Source organism: Lepus europaeus, chromosome 22 (genome assembly GCF_033115175.1).
Source record: "Lepus europaeus isolate LE1 chromosome 22, mLepTim1.pri, whole genome shotgun sequence".
In the NCBI taxonomy this organism is placed as follows: domain Eukaryota; kingdom Metazoa; phylum Chordata; class Mammalia; order Lagomorpha; family Leporidae; genus Lepus; species Lepus europaeus.
In genome coordinates, this window is record NC_084848.1 from 40,828,649 (window position 1) to 40,850,800 (window position 22,152).

The window sequence follows — 22,152 nt, forward strand, 5'->3', positions numbered from 1 at the left end:
ATGTCTTAGAGGGTGTGTTTAACTTCTGGAAAGGTGTGTTATGTTTTTCTAAGGAGACAATCAAATCAAAACTACATTTAAGCCATGGAAGGCATATACTAAATGTACCAACTAGTTGGTAACATACTGAATGTTTATTTTACTTCTGTGAGAAGTGTAGGGTAATATACTTAAGTATAATAACAATGCTGAGGACTAGTTTGAAACCCAAATTATGACTATTCTGTGGTCAAACTACGAAACAACAAAAACTGTATTTTAGTAACACTCAAAAGTTTCTCCTTTGATTTAGGAGCTAAGCTGGTGCTGTCTAGCATGCCATACTAGCGCTATCTGAACACTGCTTATTATAATGGATAAAGACTTCAGAAAGTTTGCGGAAAATGGAACTCAAAAACAAGTACATTCCGATGCAACCATATTTGTAGTCCACCCGTCCGAGCGGTCTTCAAAAAGTTCCTGGAAGACGCGCATGATGAAAAGCTTCCTGAAACGTGTTGCGCCAGGAAAATTCCACTTTCTGCAAACTTTCTGAAGTCCCCTTGTGCACAGCCGGTGCCCCTCCATCGCGCTAAATGTAATTTCATTGATAAACTTCTTTGTGATACGTAGCCACCAAGAAATGCTTCTGCTGGAAGGAGAGAAGTATTTGCAAAGCAAGGAGGGCCTGAGACTGATGCTCACGGAGCTGAGGAAGAAGCAGGAAGCAGGCTTTGCTCTGCAGCACGGCCTGCAGGAGAAGAAAGCCCAGCTCAAAATCTACAGGAAGTTCCTGGAGAAAGCGCAGGACTTGACGTCCTTGCTGAAGGAGCTGAGAGCTCAAGGCAGCTACCTGCTGGAGTGCACCAACAACCCCAGCTTCAGCGAGGAGCCGTGGCTGGAGATAAAGCAACTGCACAAAAGTCTTCTTCAGCAGCTCCAGGTGAGAGGGCGCGCGAGCTTCTCGGGGACTGCCGCGAGCGGGCAGCATTTGCGTATGGAGCTGGTTTTTGCTGCTAGTGTTGTTCTTTTGGTCAACCAAAAGCCTGCAAAATTTAGTTTGTCTTTTTAGGTGAACATGCAAAGGGGTTTGGGCTGGGTTTGGGCATAGCAGGTTGAGCCACTGCCTGTGACACCAGCATCCCACATGGGTGCTGGTTCGAGACCTGGCTGCTCCACGTCTGATCCAACTCCCTGCTAATGTGCCTGGAAAAGCAGCAGAGGATGGCCCAAGTGCTTGGGACTCTGCACCCGTGTGGGAGACCTGGAAGAAGCTCCTGGCTCCTGGCTTTGGCCTGGCACAGCCATTTGGGCAGTGAACAGCGGATGGAAGATCTCTCTCTCTGTCACTGTCTGTCTTGTCTTTCCTGTCTGTAACTCTGCCTTTCAAATAAATAAAAAAATAAATCTTAAAAAACAAAAAAGGCAAAGGACAGGCATTTGGTTTGGTTGTCAAGATGCTGCTTGGGTGTCAGTCTGAATCCCAGCTGCTCCACTTGCCTATCCAGCTCCCTGCTAATGTGCCTGAGGAAGCAGTGGAGAATGGCCCAAGTATTGACTCAAACTGGCACGCATAGGGGATGCCTGTGCTGCAGGTGGCAACTTAACCCACTGTGCCACTTCAGGACCAAGTTGTTTGTAATTTAATGATGCAATTTGTCACCATTTTGTTTCATAAACTTCATGAAAGAAATAAAGAGACGTGGGCAAAATGAATGTGCTTTCGATGAGGTGGGAGAGGTACAGAATTGGCAGTAAATTATCTGAAATACTATAACCTTTGCTTAATCATTCTGGGTGATGTATTGTCCCGTCGCTGTTTCAAGATGAAGCCTACTTAAACAAACATTGTGAGTTACGTCATGATCGGGTGAAGAGATTCGGGGAGCAATCACTGTACGTTGTTGATGGGCTTGTTTGCAGGACTCCGTGCAGAAGCTGGAAGGACACGTGCAGGAGCACCAGTCCTACCAGGTTTGCCTCACGGACTCGAATGCCGCACTGGACAGTCTCTCCAAGGAATTTGCCGGTTTTGCCGATCAGCCTGTGGATCAAATCGCAGTGGAGGAGAAACTGCAAAAACTAGAGGTATTAAAGCATGTCCCGACGCGATAGACGTTTTTAAAAATAGGCCCGAGTTACGACTGGATTCCAATCATCAGTGTCTTCTGCAGACGGCCTTGGACATCTGAAGCTCTGACCAGTCACAAAAAACAAGAATGCTCTTTGGTGGCCAAATCCTCTGATAATCTTGGTTGAACCATACTTTGTGAAATGCCTGAGTTAATTAACTTTATAAAGAGGAGAGCTTTAGCTAGCTCACAATTTGATAGGTCCAAGTCCAAGATCAGGCAGCCCTATTGGCCGGCATCTGGTGAGGGTGGCAGTGGTGGTGCAAGGTGATGCAGGCAGCAGAGGGGGCAGCTGGGTCCAACTCAGGCTTCTACCGTCTCGTGAGAGCTGCCGTCTGAGAGTGTGTCCCCAGCGTGCTAAGGCCTCCCGGCAGGCCCACTCCCCAATGTCCATAGTTAGATTAAGTTTCCACCTTTGGACAGGCAGTTGACACAGCAGATAAGATGCTGATTGGTGTTCAGCTCCGGGGCTCACTAGGCTAATCCTCCGCCTGTGGTGCCGGGTTCTAGTCCTGGTAGGGGCGCCAGGTTCTGTCCCGGTTGCTCCTCTTCCAGGCCACCTCTCTGCTATGGCCCCGGAAGGCAGTGGAGGATGGCCCAAGTCCTTGGGCCCTGCACCCGCATGGGAGACCAGGAGGAAGCACCTGGCTCCTGGCTTCGGATCGGCGCAGCGCGCTGGGGTGTAGTAGGTTAAGCCTCTGCCTGCAGTGCCGGCATTGCATGTGGGCACCAGTTCGAGTCCCGGCCACTCCACTTCCACTCCAGCCCCCTGCTGGTAGCCTGGGAAGGCAGCAGAAGATGGCCCAAGTGCTCGGGCCTCTGCCACACACATGGGAGACCTGGAAAAAGCTCCTGGCTTCTCTGAATGTTGAGGCCATTTGGAGAGTGAACCAGAGGATGGACGATCTTTCTCTCTACATTTATATAAATATATAACTCTGCCTTTCAAATAAATAAAATAAATCTTAAAAAAAAAAAAAAAGCAGCTAGTTGGAGTACCCACATCCCATATCAGACCGCCTGGGTGGAAATCCTGACTCTGCTCCCCATCCCAGCTTCCGCTAACGTGCACCCTGCAGTGCAGGAGGTGATGGTACAAGTAGTTGGGCTTCTGCCTCCCACACGAGAAACCTGGCTTAAGTTCCAGTTTCCTGGTTTTGGCTTGGCTGAGCCCTGGTTGTGGTGGGCATTTGGGGGAGGAACCAGTGAATGGAAGATCTCTCTCTCAAATAGAAATAAATACAATTTTTATACAGCTTCCACCCTCTTGTTATCGTTAACTTACAGAAACTTTGGTGCTCGGGTGTGTTAACACCAGTGTGAGGTCAGGGGTCACATCTCACTCAGACCTCAGCACGCACCTTGCTCACGGCAGAGCAGCCTGTGGCTCCGGGAAGCAGCCTGGTGGTTCCCATGCCTGGCCGAAGGATTCGTCCAACCACACAGCAAGCCCTGGCGGGCGTGGGGGATGTTTTCAGTTTAGCATTTTCATCACGGGTGGTTAGAAGTTAGGTGATGTTTACTTTATTCATTGCACCCCAGGATAAGGTTGAGCTCCTCCTAAGTGTAAGGTTTCCAAGAATCTCAGCCTCCCTCCCACAGCTCCCAGCCGTAGGCGGTGAGAGGCCTGCAGCCTTCTCTGCATCCCCCAAACCCCTTCCTTGGTTTCTCATGATTTCCACACCGGAGCGACATCCTAAAGGAGAAAACCAGGGGAGGCGTCTTCTCGGCCACCACTTTCCCCAGTGCCTTGGTGGTGAGCCTGTGGGCTGAGTCTCCTGGTTCAGCGCTGCGGGCACAGGCCTGGGAAGTCCTCACGCCTTCCACCAAGAGACCTGGGCATCCCCTCCAGGATGGCCCGGCGCTGAGGCAGGGCTGCCTCCTGCTTGAGTCGGGGGAATCTGGCAAATGCAATGGCTTCCAGTGTCCCAGGTGTGGCCTGGTCCAGGTTCTTTGATGTGAACACATCAAATATGCAACTTTTTGCATAGTTGTTACCACAGATTTTTTTGCCCCATTCTATTGCGACTGTTTGTTAACATCTGTATCTGTACTGCTAGGCTGCAGGAACTTAAAGGAGCTGCATTTTACTCGTTTTTGGAGCCCAGTACATACTTAGTGCTTGGCTGTTAGATGAATGCATGCTCACTGTGCAGCCATAGCTAATGGTTAATGAATCCTGCGTGATTTACTTAGTGATTAAGGGTTATTCTATTTCTACAGTAACATCAGTAATTGCTATCGTACCTCAAATTCCTTTTGAATCTAAGTTTTCAAATTAGCCACATTCCTTCAAGCAGTTATTAAATATTAAGTTCTTGCTGTGTATGTAAGGTACTACATTAGAAGGATTGATATCTTTTTTTAATAAAGATTTATTTTATTTATTTGAAAGACAAAGTTAGAGAGAGAGAAGGAGAGGGAGAGAGAAAGAGAGAGATATCTTCCAAACGCTGGTTCACTCCCCAAATGGCCACAATGTCCAGGGCTGGCCCAGATGGAAGCCAGGAACCAGGAGCTTCTTCCAGGTCTCCCATGCAGGTGCAGGAGCCCAAGGACTTGAGCCATCTTCCACTGCCTTCCCAGGCACATCAGCAGGGATGCTGGATGGGAAGTGGAGCAGCCAGGTCTCAAACTGCTGCCCGTATGGGGTGCTGGTGCTGCAGCCCTGGGCTTTAACCTGCTAAGCCACAGTGCCAGCCTCCCAAAAGGCTGTTTTAAACAGAGTATATTCAGCACTTAGCTATTCATTGCCTCCCGTGTCCCACAAACTGCGCTGCAAACGTGTTCTGTGTGGCTTGTTCTAGACTTCCTGGTACTTAGAAAATCCGCTTGAAAATGGGATGCTCCGTTGGCTTAGTTTTTGCCCCAAGTTTCTTCTTTGGGAGATGAGTTGATAAGTTTGCTTTCTTAAAGAAAAAAAGAATTCCCTGGGGATGCAGAATACCTGGTGGTTTGCACAAGTCGATGAACTCTTCCGGCAGCTGCCCAGCGACTGCACTTTGTAACCGTGTCCTCTCCGCTCTAGGAGTTCCAACATCAACTCAGGTTACAGGGCGGCGCGTTAGACAAGATTGCAGCTTTAGCCAAGTCCGTCAAGCAAAACACGTCGTCCGCGGGACAGAAGGTGATCAAAGAGGATGTAAAATCACTTCAGCATAAACAAAAAGATTTGGAAAGCAGAATCGAGTCTGCTAAGCAAGAGGCTGAAAGTCAGCTCCACAGTGTTCACCTCCAGTTGCCACGCTGGAAGGAAGAGACAGGGGAGTTGACTGTGCCCGGCCGGGAGCAGCAGGAGGGCAGCCCGGAGGAGGCGGCTGCAGTGGGAACGTTGGAGGAAGACGGAGACATAAACATGGTAAGGGCGGGGAGGGCGCTCTTAGTCATGGAGGCTGGGCGTGAAGAGGCGTTCAGCTCTGAAAAGCGGGTCGTGACTTCACCATGAAGTCCGCAGCGTGCGGGCTGTTTACAAAGCCCACTTACAGAAAGAGCCCGGGTCTCCGTGGTGAGACATTCCCGTTGAGGCCATGAAAATGTCAGTCATCAATTTCAGCTTATTATTCTCGCCGGTAGGTAATCAGATACACTGCCTTGGGTCAAGGGCACAAACGAAAATTAGAAAAGGCAAAAGAAAAGAAAATGTGCTTTATCCTGTTTCTTGGAAAAAAAAAAAAATCCAGGAGCCCCAATTTGTTGTTGCTGTTGTCGATTTTGGTAATGAAACCAGAGACTGCTTGAAAGGCTGCGGTTTCTTTCTTCTTCCTTTGTTAACCCTGTAGTGGAAATGCACTTTCCCGAGTGGTCCCGTCACTTCGCGGGAGGTTAGCCGCGTTCAGACTCTTGATTCTCGCTGGGGAGAAGGAAGATGAATGTTTGCTTGATTTCGTCCTCAACCAATGGGTTGCATTTCCCTCTGGTCTCCAAAGTGCTTTCTCATGACTTGTGGGTCGACATGGAAAAGGCACGAGGGGCTATCCTGGGAACTGTGCTGGGAAAGGGGTCTCCCCAGCAGGCTGCTTCTCACACTGTGGGGGCCACGTGGACGGCAGCAAAGGTTAGACCCAGCCAGGGTGAGCTCACCACCTGGCTTCATTGGCTTCGTAAATAGAATAAGCGTTTTCCGTGCACTTTTGGAAGAGCCCTTGTATGCATGGACTTCAGACTTTTTCAAGTGCCCTAGTATTTCAGGAGCAAGAAATATTTTTTTTTATTTATTTTTTTTATTTTAATTTTTTTTTTGACAGGCAGAGTGGAAAGTGAGGGAGACAGAGAGAAAGGTCTTCCTTTACCGTTGGTTCACCTTCCAATGGCCGCTGCAGCCGGTGCAACACGCTGATCTGAAGGCAGGAGCCAGGTGCCTCTCCTGGTCTCCCATGCGGGTGCAGGAACCAAGGACTTGGGCCATCCTCCACTGCACTCCAGGGCCACAGCAGAGAGCTGGCCTGGAAGAGGGGCAACCGGGACAGAATCCGGCGCACCGACCGGGACTAGAACTCGGTGTGCCAGCGCTGCAGGCGAGATATTTAAAAAAAAAAAACAAAAAACAAAAAAACAACCTTGTAAGGGCAGGCATGTGTTACAACCAAGACACCGCTTGGAGTGCCTGCATCCCGTATTGGAGTGTCTGTCAGCTCTGTTTCTTCCTCGTTTCCAATCCAGCTTCCTGCTACTGCACCCAGGAGGCAGCTAACGATGCACCAAGTACTCGGGCTGCCGTCACCCAAGTGGGACACCCAGGTGGAGCCTGTGGCTCCTGCCTTCTGCCTGGCCCAGCTCTGTGGTTGTGGCCATTTAGAGAGTAAACCAGTGGGTAGAAGATCTCTGTCTGTCTGCCTGGCCATCTTTGTCTGCCTGTCTCTGCCTTTCAAATAAAATGAATAAAAATATATGCGTACAACCCTAAAATGATTTTTTTCAGAGCAGATGAAAGGACTTAAGTATTTAAATAATTTTCACAAATCTAGATGACAGAAAACTAGTTTAAGTTCTCAAACAACATTTTTTGCTCTTTCGTAACAAGAATTTTTCTGAATCTGTTTCTTTTTTTTTTTTTTCTTTAAGATCTATTTATTTATTTGAATGAGAGAGAAGAGAGGCAGGGAGAGAGAGAGGTCTTCCATCCACTGGTTCACTCCCCAGTTGGCCACAATCGCTGGAGCTGTGTCCATCTGAAACCAGGAGCCAGGATTTTTCCAGGTCTCCCATGCCAGTGCAGGGGCCCAAGGACCTGGGCCATCTTCCACTGCTTTCCCAGGCCATAGCAGAGAGCTGGATCGGAAGAGCAACAGCCAGGACTAGAACCGGCGCCCATATGGGATGCCGGCACTGCAGGTGGCGGCTTTCCCTGCTACACCACAGCGCCTGAATCTGTTTCTTGTTTTCTCTACCATAAGTACTGACTGTGTTTACTTTTATGTAGTATGAGGGCACTTCAAAAAGTCTGGGGGAAATGGAATTAAATGGTAGTTTATTTTGGTGCAAAAAAATTTGAAATCCACGCATATGAGGGATCTTCAAAAAGTTAATTAAGATGCTTTGTATGAACATATTATATGGATTTCAAAAATGGTTGCACCAAATTTCATTTATCTTCTAACTTCATTTTCCATGAACTTTTGAAAGGGCCCTCGTATTAGATTCTGTAACGTTAGGCTATGTAAGGTGAAGAGCAACTTTAAGGTTGAACAGTTAGTAAAAGAATTCAAATATGTGCGTCGACAAACATGATACAGGTATATAATGCGACAAATGCAGTATATATAAATAATAAATAAATTAAATAAATAAATGAATAATTTCTAAATAATAAATTAATTAATTAATATAAACGACTTGCGCAGGAATCTAAATTGTACCAGATACATAGCGCATAAAAGCACAATCGACTGACTCACAAATCTGACTCATCCGAAACCATTGTACTAGTGGAAATGATTATTAACGCATTCAGAACAGTCAGACACCTCTTTGGCACGAGTGATTATGCCCAAATGTGAGGATACAGTTATCAGAGCTTAAACGCTAACACTATAGAGGCGGCGCTGTGGCGTAGCGGGTAAAGCCTCTGCCTGCAGTGCCAGCATCCCATATGGGCACTGGTTCAAGTCCTGGCTGCTCTGCTTCCAATCCAGCTCTCTGCAGTGGAAGATAGCCCAAGTGCTTGGGCCCCTGTGCCCACATTGGGAGACCAGAGGAGGCTCCTGGCTCCTGGCTTTGGATCGGTACAGCTCCTGCTGTTGTGGCCAATTGGGGAGTGAACCAGCAGATGGAAGACCTCTCTCTCTCTCTCTCTCTCTCTCTTTCTCTTTCTGCCTCTCCTTCTCTCTCTGTGTAACTCTGACTTTCAAATAAATAAATAAATCTTTTTTTTTAAAATAAGCTGTTTTCAACTTACGATGGCTTTGTTGGGAAGGACCCCTGTCTTACGTCAAGGAGCATCTATAATTATCCAATTAATTTTACAGACTTTTGGGAATCTAGTGGGCTTTTAGCTTTTTATTTTCTTTAGTCTCCCCAGAATTTTTAGGAAATGTATATTTCCTTTTGCTTTTTCTGTAGTAAATTTCATTCACCTTGGAGCGTTCTTGGAAGTGTGATTGCACTTTTTAAAAATTGCAGTCGTACGAGTGTTTATTTGAATCCATTGTCAAGAATTTCATTTTAGATGAAATTAGAGATATTTTGGCTTTTTGTTGTTGTTTTGAGAGGCAGAAAGAGACAGACAGACAGAGCTTTTCTGTACGTTTCATTCCTCAGTGCCCACAATGGCTGGGGCTGGACAGAAGTCGGGAGCCAGGAGTGAATGCGGGCCAGGTGGCCTTGTGCGTGTCAGGGACCCAACTGCTTGAGCCATCACTGCTGCCTCCCAGGGTCTGTATTAGCAGGAAGCTGGAGCTGAAGAGTGAGCCCAGATCCTCTAACATGGCACGGGGACGCCTTAACCACCAGGCTAAACACCTGTCCCCGCGAGGGGTGTTTTAGATCTGAACCTCTGGTTGGCTTTTTCTTTAATGTCAGAAATATTAAGGCAGAACCAGAGGCGAAAGAACTTACCAGCTTTGTGGTCTGAAAGGTATGGGTGTTTATGATCCATACCCTACTGCATATTTTTGTCTGTGAATTTCTAAGATTTTTTAAGTGTGATCAGACAGAGCCAACATCCACCACCCCCTTCCTATATGCATTAGTAATGAATTAAAGCGTGGTTAAAAGTGAGAATGTCTAATCCCTTAGGGTTTTAGATGTCCCTAAACAGAAACGATAAAGAAGAAAATCAAAGAAACTCATATATTCATAATTTATTCTTTTTCTAAGATTTTATTTATTTATTTGAGAGGTAGAGTTACAGACAGTGAGAGGGAGAGACAGAGAGAAAGGTCTTCCATCTGCTGTTTCACTCCCCAGTTGACCACAATGGCTGGAGCTGTGTTGATCCGAAGCCAGGAGCCAGGAGCTTCTTCTGGGTCTCCCACATGGGTGCAGGGGCCCAAGCACTTGGGCCATCTTCTACTGTTTTCCCAGGCCACAGCAGAGAGCTGGATTGGAAGTGGAGCAGCCGGGACTTGAATTGGCACCGGTATGGGATGCCGGCACTGCAGGAGGAGGATTAACCTACTGTGCCACCACACTGGCTCCATAATTTATTATTTTTTTGAAAAGAAACATTAAGTGGCATCACAATTGCACTGGCATTTTTTTAAACATTTATTTATTTGAAAGTCAGAGTTACACAGAGAGAGGAGAGGCAGAGAGAGAGAGAGAGAGAGAGAGAGAGAGAGAGAGAGGGAGGTCTTCCATCTGCTGATTCACTCCCTAATTAGCCGCAGCGGCCGGAGCTGCACCAATCCGAAGCCAGGAGCTTCTTCGGGGTCTCCCACATGGGTGCAGGGGCCCAAGGACTTGAGTCTTCTTCCACTGCTTTCCCAGGCCATAGCAGAGAGCTGGATCAGAAGAGGTGCAGCCGGGACTCGAACTGGCGCCCATATTGGATGCCGGCGCTTCAGACCAGGGCGTTAACCCACTGCACCACAGTGCCAGCCCCTGCACTGGCATTTTAATCTTTCTTGTCCCATTCCTTGAAAATGGCAGTCTACATGACAAAGTTGCCTTTAGTGAAATACCAGCAGGAGAGTGTTTGCTGTCCTGGTTAAGACACTCCTGGCCAGGGTCCTGGCATGGTGGCACGCTGGATGAAGCTGCCGCTGCAGTGTGATTCAAGAGACCCAGCTGCTCTGCTCCTGATCCAGCTTCCTGCCAATGAAAAAGAGGCTCGCCTCCCATATGAGGGTGCCTGGTTCAAGTCCCGACTCTGGCTCCTGACTCCAGCTTCCTGCCAACGCAGATCCTGGGAGGCAGCAGCTGATGGCTCAAGTACTTGGGTGCCTGCCACTCATGGGGCAGCCCTAGATGGAGTTCTTTCTGTCTGGTGAGCTCGCCTCCCTCTTCCTCTCCCTCTCCCACCCCTCTCCCTCCCTCCCTCCCTTCCTCCCTTCCTTCTTCTCTCTCACATAATAAATACGTTTTAAAAAAATAAATACATTAAAAAAAAAAAGGAAGGGGGGAATCCCTAAACCATTCATCTGTAATCACTTCTTTAACCTCCTGGTTACTGGGTCTAATCATATTTCTGAATTGTTTTCTGTTCATTTCCTGAATTTCTGAGCCTTTGGAGTTTGGTTAAGAAAGCATCTGTCATAAATCCGGGGAAGGAGATGTGGCAGGTGCAGCAGAATGCACAGGGCTTCCAGCTCGCGGTGATGAGTGGTGAAAGCGCGGAGTTAGTACTGGAATAACAAGGGGAGCCGCCTACAGGAGAGAGGTTTCAGCCTTGTCCTAAACGGTCTCTGTCCTGGTAACTTAGCAGACCTGACAAAACAAACCGCGGTGCCTCGCTGGGCTGTGTGCCAGCCCTGCCCTCGCCTCGCAGCTTTGCTGTCTCTGCGCAGTGCCAAGTTTTGCCTCTTACTCTGGAGGAGTTTCCACAGCCCAGGCTTGATTCCTTGCTAGGATAAATGACTCACGCGGTGTGCATATTAACCGCTGTCTCCAAGCAACATGTGTTTGAAAACACGCTCCCACGTCCTAAAATCTCAGGCAATGGAGAGGAGACATTAGACCTTCGCAGCCGTTGTATTTCTGGCTGGGGCACTGAAGTCCAGCCGAGCTAGGATGGGACCCCGCACATCCTGTCTGGAATGCTGGCCCGACACTTAGAACTTGACCATTGCACTAAATATGCTGCTCGGGTGGAAAAACTGAGGTCCGAGTTAAGTTCTCGGAGCATGCGGCCAAATGCGTTCAAATAGGGTTTCTATACCCTGCAACTTTCTAGAGCCGTACAGTGGTGCCCTGCTGTGCTGTCTGACCTCCGTGGGGACTGTGTTCAGTTCGGGCTTCTCCATCCTGGACTCCCAGCCCTTGTGTCACGTCCTCTGCACCACTCCTGACCTTCCTAGCAGGTGTCTGGTCCTCGAGTTACTTCCACGCCGCTCTGTAACCCACTGTGAGTGCTGACAACAGAAGACCGAGCACAGCCCCCTTGTTTTCCCTCATTGACTGAAGGGGCAGTGAGCACTCAGGTGCTCGTACAATCTGTGTTCTCTCGAAGCTTCTAGGCAGAGTCTGACTATGGGCACAGAAGACGGGAAGAAGCCCAGTTCCGTAAGAGCGTCTAGCCAAGGGCTGTGCCCTGGGTGCCTGGGTCAGAGAGAGCTCCCCTCAGGGCTGACCCCTGTGGTCTAAGACTCTGGGTCAGTTGCAGATAACAGCGCACAGGCCTGGGCGTGGGGAGTGTTTGTGGCCCAGCGTGTTGTGAGCTCGAGGAGTTTCAGCCGCTGTGGCTGGAGCGCGACATAGAGGGAGGTGACAGTGAGAGCCTGAGAAGCAGGTGTGGTGGCGACACCTGTGTGCCCCACGTCAACGCTGTGGGCGTCGGGCTGTGACCGTGGCACCCTCTGAGTCTGTCGCTCTGCGTTTTGGTCTTCTCTCTGCTGGTGCTAACGCTGAGGTTAGAATTGCCTTTCGCTGAGCCGGCGCCGCGGCTCACTAAGCTAATCCTCCACCTTGCGGCGCCGGCACACCGGGTTCTAGTCCCGGTCGGGGCGCCAGATTCTGTCCCAGTTGCCCCTCTTCCAGTCCAGCTCTCTGCTGTGGCCAGGGAGTGCAGTGGAGGATGGCCCAACTCCTTGGGCCCTGCACCCCATGGGAGACCAGGAGAAGCACCTGGCTCCTGCCATCAGATCAGCGCGGTGCGCCGGCCGCAGCGTGCTACCGCGGCGGCCATTGGAGGGTGAACCAATGGCAAAGGAAGACCTTTCTCTCTGTCTCTCTCTCACTGCCCACTCTGCCTGTCAAAAAAAAAAAAAAAAAAGAATTGCCTTTCGCTGGTGAGCTGTAGGAGGCCTGGGAGAAGAGACGCCAGGGTGCTTCAGCAAGTCCGCGGATAATGAAATGAAAAGATAAGTTTCTATTGGTGCCTGCAGAGTTTTCTCAGAATAGCCATTTCCCGTGACTTCTAGGAGATCCTCCTTCCAGTGTGGCAGAGGAAGGATGGTTAGGGGAGAATTTTCTTGGAAGCCAATCAGGTCCTGGGGTCTGGGTTCTAAGCTCCATGATGCGAGCAAAGGAACACCACCTTTGTCATTTGACGCTCTCGTGTGATGGATTCTGTTGAATCCCTCTATGGCCAGAGTAGGAACGTGGCTTTGGGGTTGGTTGACAGAGGGAGTTCTGGGGTCCTTTCAGGTTCCCAAGTGTAGTTTTTCTGGCCGTGAAAGGCAGCCATCACACACGTCGCTGGTGTTTTCCTGGGTAACCGCAGTCTTCAGGCATGTGTTCATCAGGTAAGCGAGACCAAGTACTCCAAATTCTTACTTAGATAAGGAGGGGTGGGTGTTTGCTTTGGTGGCTCAATCCCCCATGGGAAGAGGGCACGAAATGACTTGTGCTAAGGACCAATTAAGAATTTCAAAAGGCCTGCCCTGTGGTGTGGGGGGTGGGGCCGCCGCCTGCAGTGCCAACATCCTATGTGAGCGCTGGTTCGGGTCCGGCTGCTCCACTTCCTATCCAGCTCTCTGCTGTGGCCTGGGAAAGCAGTGGAAGATGGCCCAAGTCCTTGGGCCCCTGCACCTGCGTGGGAGACCTGGAAGAAGCTCCTGGCTCCTGGCTCGGATCGGTGCAGCTCTGGCCATTGCGGCCAATTGGGGAGTGAACCAGCGGATGGAAGACCTCTCTCTCTCTCTCTCTGCCTCTCCTCTCTCTCTGTGTAACTCTGACTTTCAAGTGGATAAATAAATCTTAAAAAAAAAAAAGAACAAAACCAGTAACCCTACATAGCTGCGATTTTCTACCAGTTAGAAATGGTGAAGCTCCCAACACTGTTTTATTTAAAAAACGAAACAAAACAAAACTTGATTTTAGAATAGTTTTACAGAAAAGTTGCCAATATGGTACAGAAAATTTCCTTATGCTCCTGCATGCAATTTCCACTCATGTTAACATCTGATAGTACTGTCTTGGGATATATTTTTAAAAGATTTTTATTTATTTGAAAGTCAGAGTTACACAGAGAGAGAAGGAGAGGCAGAGAGATAGAGAGAGAGAGGTCTTCCATCTGCTGGTTCACTCCCTAGTTGGCCATAACAGCCAGAGCTGGGCCAATCCGAAGCCAGGATCCAGGAGCTTTTTCCAGATCTCCCACACCAGAACAGGTACCCAAGCACCCTTGCCATCTTCTACTGATTTCCCAGGCCACAAGAGAGCTAGATTGGATGTGGAGCAGCCGGGACTCGAATTGGTGTTCATATGGGATACCAGCACCGCAGACGACAGGTTTACCTGCTATGCCACAGCACCAGCCCTTCTCTTGGGATATTTTTAAGACAATATTGTCAGGCCGGCACCATGGCTCACTTGGTTAATCCTCTGCCTTCAGCGCCAGAATCCCACATGGGCGCCGGGTTCTATTCCCAGTTGCTCCTCTTCCAGTCCAGCTCTCTGCTGTGGCCCGGGAGGGCAGTGGACGATGGCCCAAGTGCTTGGGCCCCTGCACCCACATGGGAGACCAGGAAGAAGCTCCTGGCTCCTGGCTTCGGATCGGCATAGCTCCGGCCATAGCGGCCATGGGGGGGGGGGGGGTGAACCAACGGAAGAAAGACTTTTCTCTCTGTTTCTCCCTCTCACTGTCTGTAATTCTACCTGTCAAATAAATAAATAAATAATCTTAAAAAAAAAAAGACAATATTGTCATCCGTATTTGCAGTTGTGGACCCATTTTAGTCACTTTGTGGATTTCATACCTCAACAGTCCTACATATGGTAGAATTACATGACTTTTCATTTGTAATTTAACTTGAACGTAAAAATTAATTCCTTGGCAAACTAATGGAAAGTTTTCCGAATCACAGACGTGGTACCTGGTTCGTGCACGTGCTCAGCAAACACAGGGCAGGCACTTCACCGAGTTGGTGGACAATAGAAAGGAAAAGGAAGTCCATGCGTAGTTCTATCAGGATGAGCGTTTCTGGTGAACCTGTGGAAGGCCCTTCCTCCACAGAAGGAGTGAATAAGTGAAGGGAGGTCTGTGTCTCTGTGTCTGCGGAGGGCCTCAGAGTCTTAGAACTCTCTCCAAAGATGGGCTTTCTCCGTATGCAACCTTTCTGTCTTACCCAGGCTGTAATTCTTACTGCCAACTGTTATCAGGTGTGGCTTACTGTTGGTGCCATAGTGTCTTAGTGTCCCTTCCTCCTACCCACTGAAACTACCCCTGGGTCACAGTAAATGACATTATTTTTCTTATTCTTGCCATCATAGTAAATACCAAATATAAGTAGACTTCAAAGAGTTCATGGAAAATGGAGTTAAAGGATGTTTATTTTCATACAAAAAATGTTGAAATCCATGCATACAAGGGTCTCCAGAAAGTTTATGAAAAATGCCTAGTTTGAAAAACTGCATAGATTGAAACTGACTTGTGGCACAGTAAATCTGTGTTGTAATTTCATTTTTCCATGTCGGTTTTGATGCACCCTTGTACACATATTGGAACTTTTGTTTTTTCCTGTATCTGTGTTCTTTAAGATTATAGATTATGGGGCTGGCACTGTGGCATAGCAGGTAAAGCTGCTGCCTGCAGTGCCAGCATCCCATATGGGCGCTGGTTCGAGTCCTGGCTGCTCCACTTCTGATCCAGCTCTGGGAAAGCAGTAGAAGATGGCCCAAATGCTTGGGCCCCTGCACCTGTGTGGGAGATCAGGAAGAAGCTCCTGGCTCCTGGCTTCTGATCGGCTCAGCTCTGGCCGTTGTGGCCAATTGGAGAGTGAACCAGCAGATGGAAGACCCCGTCCCTCTCTCTCTCTGCCTCTCTTCTCTCTCTGTGTAACTTTGACTTTCAAATAAATAAATAGATAAATAAATTTTTAAAAATAAGATGATTATAGATTATGCACCAGTATTTAAGGAAGCAATACTAGTTTCTGTATTTTCTCATGAAAAAAAAAAAAAAGTTGTATGGAAAAAAAAGTTGCCTTTGGTAGTGCCCAAATATATTTCTTCAGAGTCTTAACTCCAACTAAGTAGAAGCATCTGAAATGTTTTTATCAAGAAAAATACAAATCATTCCTTTGGAAGGGAGACTGCTCAGCAATTAATCTCTTTATGTTTTCAGAATTCAGCTGTGGAGATGATTTTGTCAAAACGACTTTCCCTTGGCGTTCAAGAAAGCATGAAAAACAGCGAAGACGAGCAGAAAGTCAGGGGGCTGCAAGATCAGCCTTTAGAATTGGATGTCGTGTTAAGAAATGAACAATTACAAGAGATAGAGGTATGAAAACATGGAGTACTGGCAACATGATTGCATCGTTTATCCAGCGCAATACAATATGCGTTAATTACCAAAAACTTCCTCTCACTGAGTGAAAAGTCTTACTTAACCTCTGCCTGATGATCAGTTTGGTAACTGTGTAATTATGTACTCATCAGTGAGCTGCATCAATCTTTCCATTTACAAAGTGGAAGAGTTTAATGAGCATTACTCTTCTTTCTCTTGCGCAAAGTTCCTGAAAACTTATTCAGGAAGAAGACTTGGAGATGTTGACTTGTCATTGTTCCTTGGTCATATGTATTCTTCTGGTTCTGACACAGCCTTTTTATTTCTTCCTAATGTTCAACATTATGGGGTCTTCCTGTTTTGTCTTTACAGCTGTGTTTATGTATTTATGGATTTAAAGCTATGTGATCTAAAAATCCAATATGTGGCTGTGTTTTTAAAAGTGGGATTACAGGTGATCCCTACAGTTTTGGCTAAGTTTACATAACAGTAAACATGTATGGGTGCGGGTTCAAGACCCGGCTGCTCCGCTTCTGATCCAGATCTCTGCTATGGCCTGGGAAAGCAGTAGAAAATGGCCCGAGTCCTTAGGCCTCTGCAGCTATGTGGGAGACCCAGAAGAGGCTCCTGGCTCTTGGCTTTGGATTGTTTGGATTGGCACAGCTCCAGCCGTTGTGGCCAATTGGGGAGTGAACCAGTGGATGGAAGACCTCTCTCTCTGTCTCTCTCTCTCTCTCTCTCTCTGTCTCTCCTTCTCTCTGTGTAACTCTGACTTTCAAATAAATAAATCTTAAGAAGAAAAAACAGTACATGTATTTGAAACAGTAGAGAGAGGTGATAGATGTAAATAATAAAAATCAGGCGAACGTCCCTTTAGACCCAGTAGAATCTTTGAAGAGAACAGGATGAAGTTTTAGTCTTGGTTTTAACTTGATTTGAGGGGAAAATACTTTTAAATATTTTAAGGACGTTTGTTTCTCTGTGGACAAAGGAACTAAGTGGGGACTTCAAAGAGTTCATGGAAAATGGAACTTGAAAAATTTTAGTTTTCCTATAAAGCAAGTTTGCAATCAATGCATAGTTTTCTCATCCTGTGCATTTTCCACGCAGTCCTTGGAGATCCTTTCCGTTTAACACACGGTCTTGTGGAATGTACTACTCGAGGGGAGGAGGAAAGGGAAGAAGTGAACGAGTGAACCAGGGAATGAATGCTTCAGTGGGTTGCCTGCTTGTTTTTAGGAATTATACGCCCAGCTGGAAGCCAAGAGAGCAGCCATCGAAACACTGGAGCAGAGAGAACAGCTCCACCTGGCCGACGCCAGCGCCTCGGGTCTCCACGACACCGGAGACCCCGCCCAGCACTTGGACACACTGCTCCAGGCTCTTGTGACTTTGAAGGAAAACAGAGAAAGCCAGTATTGTCTCCTTGCGGATTTCCAGGGGCAGCTCAGCGCGGCCGCCACCTCCGTGAGAGCCTGGTTGGCGGAAAAAGAAACTCTGAAAGGGTAGGTCTGAGAACTTCGGACTTTAAGCCAGCGTTTAAGGCGCTGGCCGGGCAGGGTTTTAAGACTGGCTGCCGGGGAATAATGTCATGACTTGAGGAGTACACAGTAGGAAGCCGTGCCGTGTGGGAGCCCTCTGAATCTGTCTGGTCGCCGACACAAGAGCCCGTGGATCGGGCGGCTTACCAGCGTCAGGAATTTATTTCTCACAGTTCAGGGTGCTGGCAAGTCCAAGATGGAGACCCTGGCAGGGGCAGGCATGTGGTGCAGAGGGCTGAGCTGCTCTGTGGGATGCCTGCGTCCCCGATCAGAGGCTCTGGGTTCGAGTCCTGCCTCCTGCTCCTGATCCCGCTTCCTGCTGGCTGTGCCCCCCGGCAGGCAGCACTGGTGATTTTAAGTACTTGGATCCCTGTCACCCACACAGCAGAGACCTGGATGGAGCTCCTGGTTCCTGCCTTCCGCGTGTGTGACCCAGCCCCAGCTGGTGCAGCCATTTGGGAGTGAACCCTCTCCCTTTCCCTCTCCCTCTCCCTCTCCCTCTCCCTCTCCCTCTTCATCTCTCTCTCCCTCTGTCACTCTGCCTTTTGGATAAATGAAAGTAGATAAATAAATAAGTTTTTGCATACAAAGGCCCTTGCAGTTACATTGTCTAGTTCATTGTTCACGTGGCCGAAGGAACAGGAAAGTTCTGTGGGTTCCTTTTGGTAAGGGACTCAGCCCATTCGTAAGGGATCCCCTGCCATGACCTAATCACCTCCCAAAGATCCTGTATGCCAACACCTTCACATCAGTGATTGGTTTTGCAGCATACAGACCTGGGGGGATACAGACAATCAGCTCACAGTGCCGCCCCCCCCCATGGTTCTTTGTTTTTATTATTATTGTTTTACAGCTGAGATTTTTACATTGTCACACACTCACTGAAAGCTATAGTATAGAAGATTCTGCTTTTTGTTTTCAGAACTGAGTGCTTTTATTGACACCCTAAATATTTTCTGTGCATTCAAACCAGAACCAATTTCTTCTATGATGGCGAGCCCCGTGTTACTGTGCACTAAATACTAACAAGCTCTATTTCCCCCCTTTTCTAGAGGCTCCCTGGACAGTGCAGCCCATCTGGACAAAATTAAAAAACTATTGGCATCGATAGAAAAAGAGAAAGGATTGCTAAGCAAACTGAAATTGGAATGGGAGAATGTTTCAAAACATCTGACTGACATGGATACAAAGTTGTTGGAAAGCCAGATGAAGCAGCTTGAACGTGGATGGGAGCAAGTGGAACAGCTGCTTCAGAAGAAATATTCCCAGCTAGCAGTGGAGCGTGATGAATTCGCCTCCCTCATGAGTAAGATCCGTGACATGGAGATTTCCCTGCAAAAGCAGCAGCAACGTCTACACTCAAGACTGAACCCAGCAGGAGCCCAGGAGGGAGACCAGAGTGTGGTCGCCTTGGCCACTGAACTCCAGACGCTGAAGCAGGGGTTTTCTGTCTTGAAGGGGCAAGCTGAACTCCAGATGAAGAGGATCTGGGGAGAAAAAGACAAGACGATTTTGGAAGATGCAATAAATAATCTGAAAAGTCAGTTGGACGCATTGGAGCCGTTAAGTCTAGAGGTAGAAAATCAGATGAAGAAGTGTGAGATGAGCAGCGAGGTGAGGGAGACCATCCTATGGGTCAAGAATCTGTTGGGGGAACTTGTTCACCCCGTTTCCCTTCTCCCAGAGGACATTTTGTCACAGATCCGAAAACGCAAGGTGACACATGACAGCATACTGGAAAAGCAGCAGGCCGTGGAATCGTTGGCCGAAAAGGTCAAAGATCACATTTCTAATCTTCCGGCAGACGAGAGCCATGATTTGCAGTACCTGCTCGAGTATTTGCAGAATCAGTACCACATGCTAGTTCTAAAATCAACAGAAAGGTCCCAGCAGTTAGAATGCCAGCTGGAAGAGAGAAGCGGACTTTTCACTGTGATAGGGACGGTGCATTCGGCACTGCAGAAAAGTGAAGCGCTCATGATAGACCAGATGGGAGCCACCTGCACAGAAGTGGAGCTGGGCTGCCACCTCGTCACTCTGAAAGGCTCTCAGGAGGAACTGCGGGAAGCGGAGAGGCTAATCTCAACACAGCTCCCGGAACTCACCACCATCTCCGAGGATCTAACTGTGTTCGAACGATTATTTCTGGATGACCAATTGAAAAATCTTAGGACTAGGGTCAGCAGAACACAGAGATTCATCGAGAATAGATGCGGGGAAGTAGAACACAAGGTAAAGTTTTTCAGAGAATTCCAGGAAAAAATATCTGTGCTTCAGAAGGAAGTTGACGATGTACAGCACAAGGAGCTATTGCTCACTCAAGAAATAAACCAGGATGCTAAACAAGAGTTTCGCACTCTGAAAGACAGACTCGCCGGTATTCAGCGCGGCATCTTACAGATGGTGAAACTTAAAGAAGTGTTTGAGTTTATGGGCCTAGAGTGGGATCATTTGCGACTTGACCAATTGCAAAGCCAAGTGTGTGAAAAAGAAAAGGAGCTTGAAGAACAAATGAAACAGATGGACGAGTTGGTGACTGCGCGTGACAAATATCAAGAGTCCCTAGAGAAAATGAGGGCTGTGGACCTGCACATTGAGAAAAGGGCTGGAGCCCTCCTGAACGCTCCTGGCGCATCACCAGAAAGCTGTCTGCTTCAGGCCCAGATTCTGGACCGGAGACTCGAGAAGACCAAGTGCTCATACGATGACCTGATGAAGCAGCTGACTGAAAGCGAGGCCTTCGACGACTCATTCAAAGAGAAGGAACTAGCACACATCATGCAAACAGCAGAAGAAAAAGATAACTTACGCAAGCTCCTCCAAAACATGATCTTACACTTCCAGCCGAAAGACACGGGTGAGAAGAATGTGCAGGACAGACTCGAACGTTCCTTATATCTTTTAAACCAGGTAGAATGTCAACTACAGCAGCCTTTACTTATACACTTGGACGTTGCACACATTCAAAACGAGAAGGACAACTGTGAAGCATTTTGGGAGCAGGTGCAGGCAGAAGTGTGTGCGGTCAGAGCTGTGGCTGTGCCCGAGACGCAAAGGGAAGAGAAAACCCCTCCTGAAACCAGGGATGTGCACTCAACACTGCGTGACGTTGAAGATCTTCAGAGGCAACTCCGCACAAGCATTGACTTGCGCAAAGTGAGTTCTGTTTTTAAACTGGGCTGTTAGAGTATCTATTTTAATGTCATGGTTTTCTGTTTTACTCTAGTTAATATCTGTACTTCTAAAGAAATGATAGGTTCTACAGGAGACTTCTCTTCAGGGTAATTTCTAAAGCGTTGCAATGAGCCAGTGCAGAATCTTGACTCATTCTGTATGTAAATGCAATGCCTTATACTTTGAAAAAAAGGTCTGACGTTTTTGCTTCTGCTTCCCTCATATCACCTAGAGAGCTCAGAAGGCAGTGTGTGTGTGTGTGTGTCCTTGTTTGCATATTTTTAGAGATAGTACGGTGTCATGGAAGAAGTATGAGGATTCTTTGTAAAGTTTGCAAAGCAGAGTTAAAAGATGAGCTCATTTTGATACAAAAGCATTTTGAACCCCACGCACGTGAAGGGGCTTCACAAAGTTCGTGGGAAATATATATTATGAAAAATTATGCGTGAACGTTTTTATAATTTGCACCCAAATAAACTTATCTTTGGATTCCATTTTCCACAAACTTTCTGAAGTATGGTAGAAGAAAGAACACCAGATAATATCTGACATTTATTTAAAGCTTGCGATGCACTAAGCACTGCGCAAACCACTCCAGTTTTCATCTTTATAACAACTCAGTGGGATGAGTTCTGTTATTAACCCCACTTCAGAAGAGAGAAACCGAAGTTCAACAACACGAAGGTTTTCTCAGGGCCTTGCCGGAGTTGCAGACCTGGAATTCAAATTGAAACCTGACCCTTCTGAGCAAGGGTCATCAGGTTGAACCCCGTGGGCCACATGCTGTCCATATTTTAAAAGATATATTATTTTTATTTGAAATGCAGAGTGACTGAGAGAAAGAGAGAGACAGAGAATGACCTGCCATCTGGGAGTTCACTCTCCACATGGCCAGGACGGGGGCAGGCCAGGCTAGCAGCCAGGAACTCCGCCGGCTCTCCAACGCGAGTGACCAAAACCCAAGCACTTGGGCCGTCACCTGGTGCCTCCCACGTGCATTAGCAGCAGCTGGATTGGAAGTATAGAGTAGCTGGGGCTTGAACCAGGTATCATAGGGGATTGTGGGACTTCTACGCTACAACCCCCAACCCCCGTGATGCCTGATTTTGTAAAGATTTATTATCACACAGCCATGCCCGTTTGCGTATGTGTTGGCTGTGGCTGCTTTTCCACTACCACAGTCCAGTGGTTGTGGTCACTTGCTGGTCTCTGTCGGAAGCGACTCCTATGTATTCCCTTCTTTTCTGTCTGACAGTAGGGCCTGTATCCAGGGCATCAATGGAATTCAAACTGTACCCTTTTTAAAAAAATTTTATTTTGAAGTGCTCTGATACACAGGTCCCCAAAATATGTGATTACTGTGATGATAACTGGACTGGAAGGGACCTTTAAAGTTGTTTGTTCTGGGGCCAGCACTGTGGTTCAGCAGATCAAGCTGCTGCCTGTGGTGCCGGCATCCCATATGGGCGCCACTTCAAGTCCCGGCTGCTCCACTTCTGAT

The 22,152-nt window shown here is 47.8% G+C and overlaps 1 protein-coding gene across 4 annotated transcripts in view; it reads left to right on the top strand.

Annotated features, from left to right (window-relative positions):
* SYNE2 (spectrin repeat containing nuclear envelope protein 2) overlaps nucleotides 1-22,152 on the top strand; it is a 373,661-nt gene that overhangs the window by 170,084 nt on the left and 181,425 nt on the right. For all 4 annotated transcript variants that reach the window (XM_062181714.1, XM_062181717.1, XM_062181715.1 and 1 more), the window contains exons 43-48: nucleotides 613-922; nucleotides 1,903-2,067; nucleotides 5,140-5,469; nucleotides 15,775-15,930; nucleotides 17,176-17,441; nucleotides 18,530-20,633. In XM_062181714.1, the coding sequence (XP_062037698.1) occupies nucleotides 613-922; nucleotides 1,903-2,067; nucleotides 5,140-5,469; nucleotides 15,775-15,930; nucleotides 17,176-17,441; nucleotides 18,530-20,633 (3,331 nt within the window). The remainder of the gene's footprint in view (nucleotides 1-612; nucleotides 923-1,902; nucleotides 2,068-5,139; nucleotides 5,470-15,774; nucleotides 15,931-17,175; nucleotides 17,442-18,529; nucleotides 20,634-22,152) is intronic.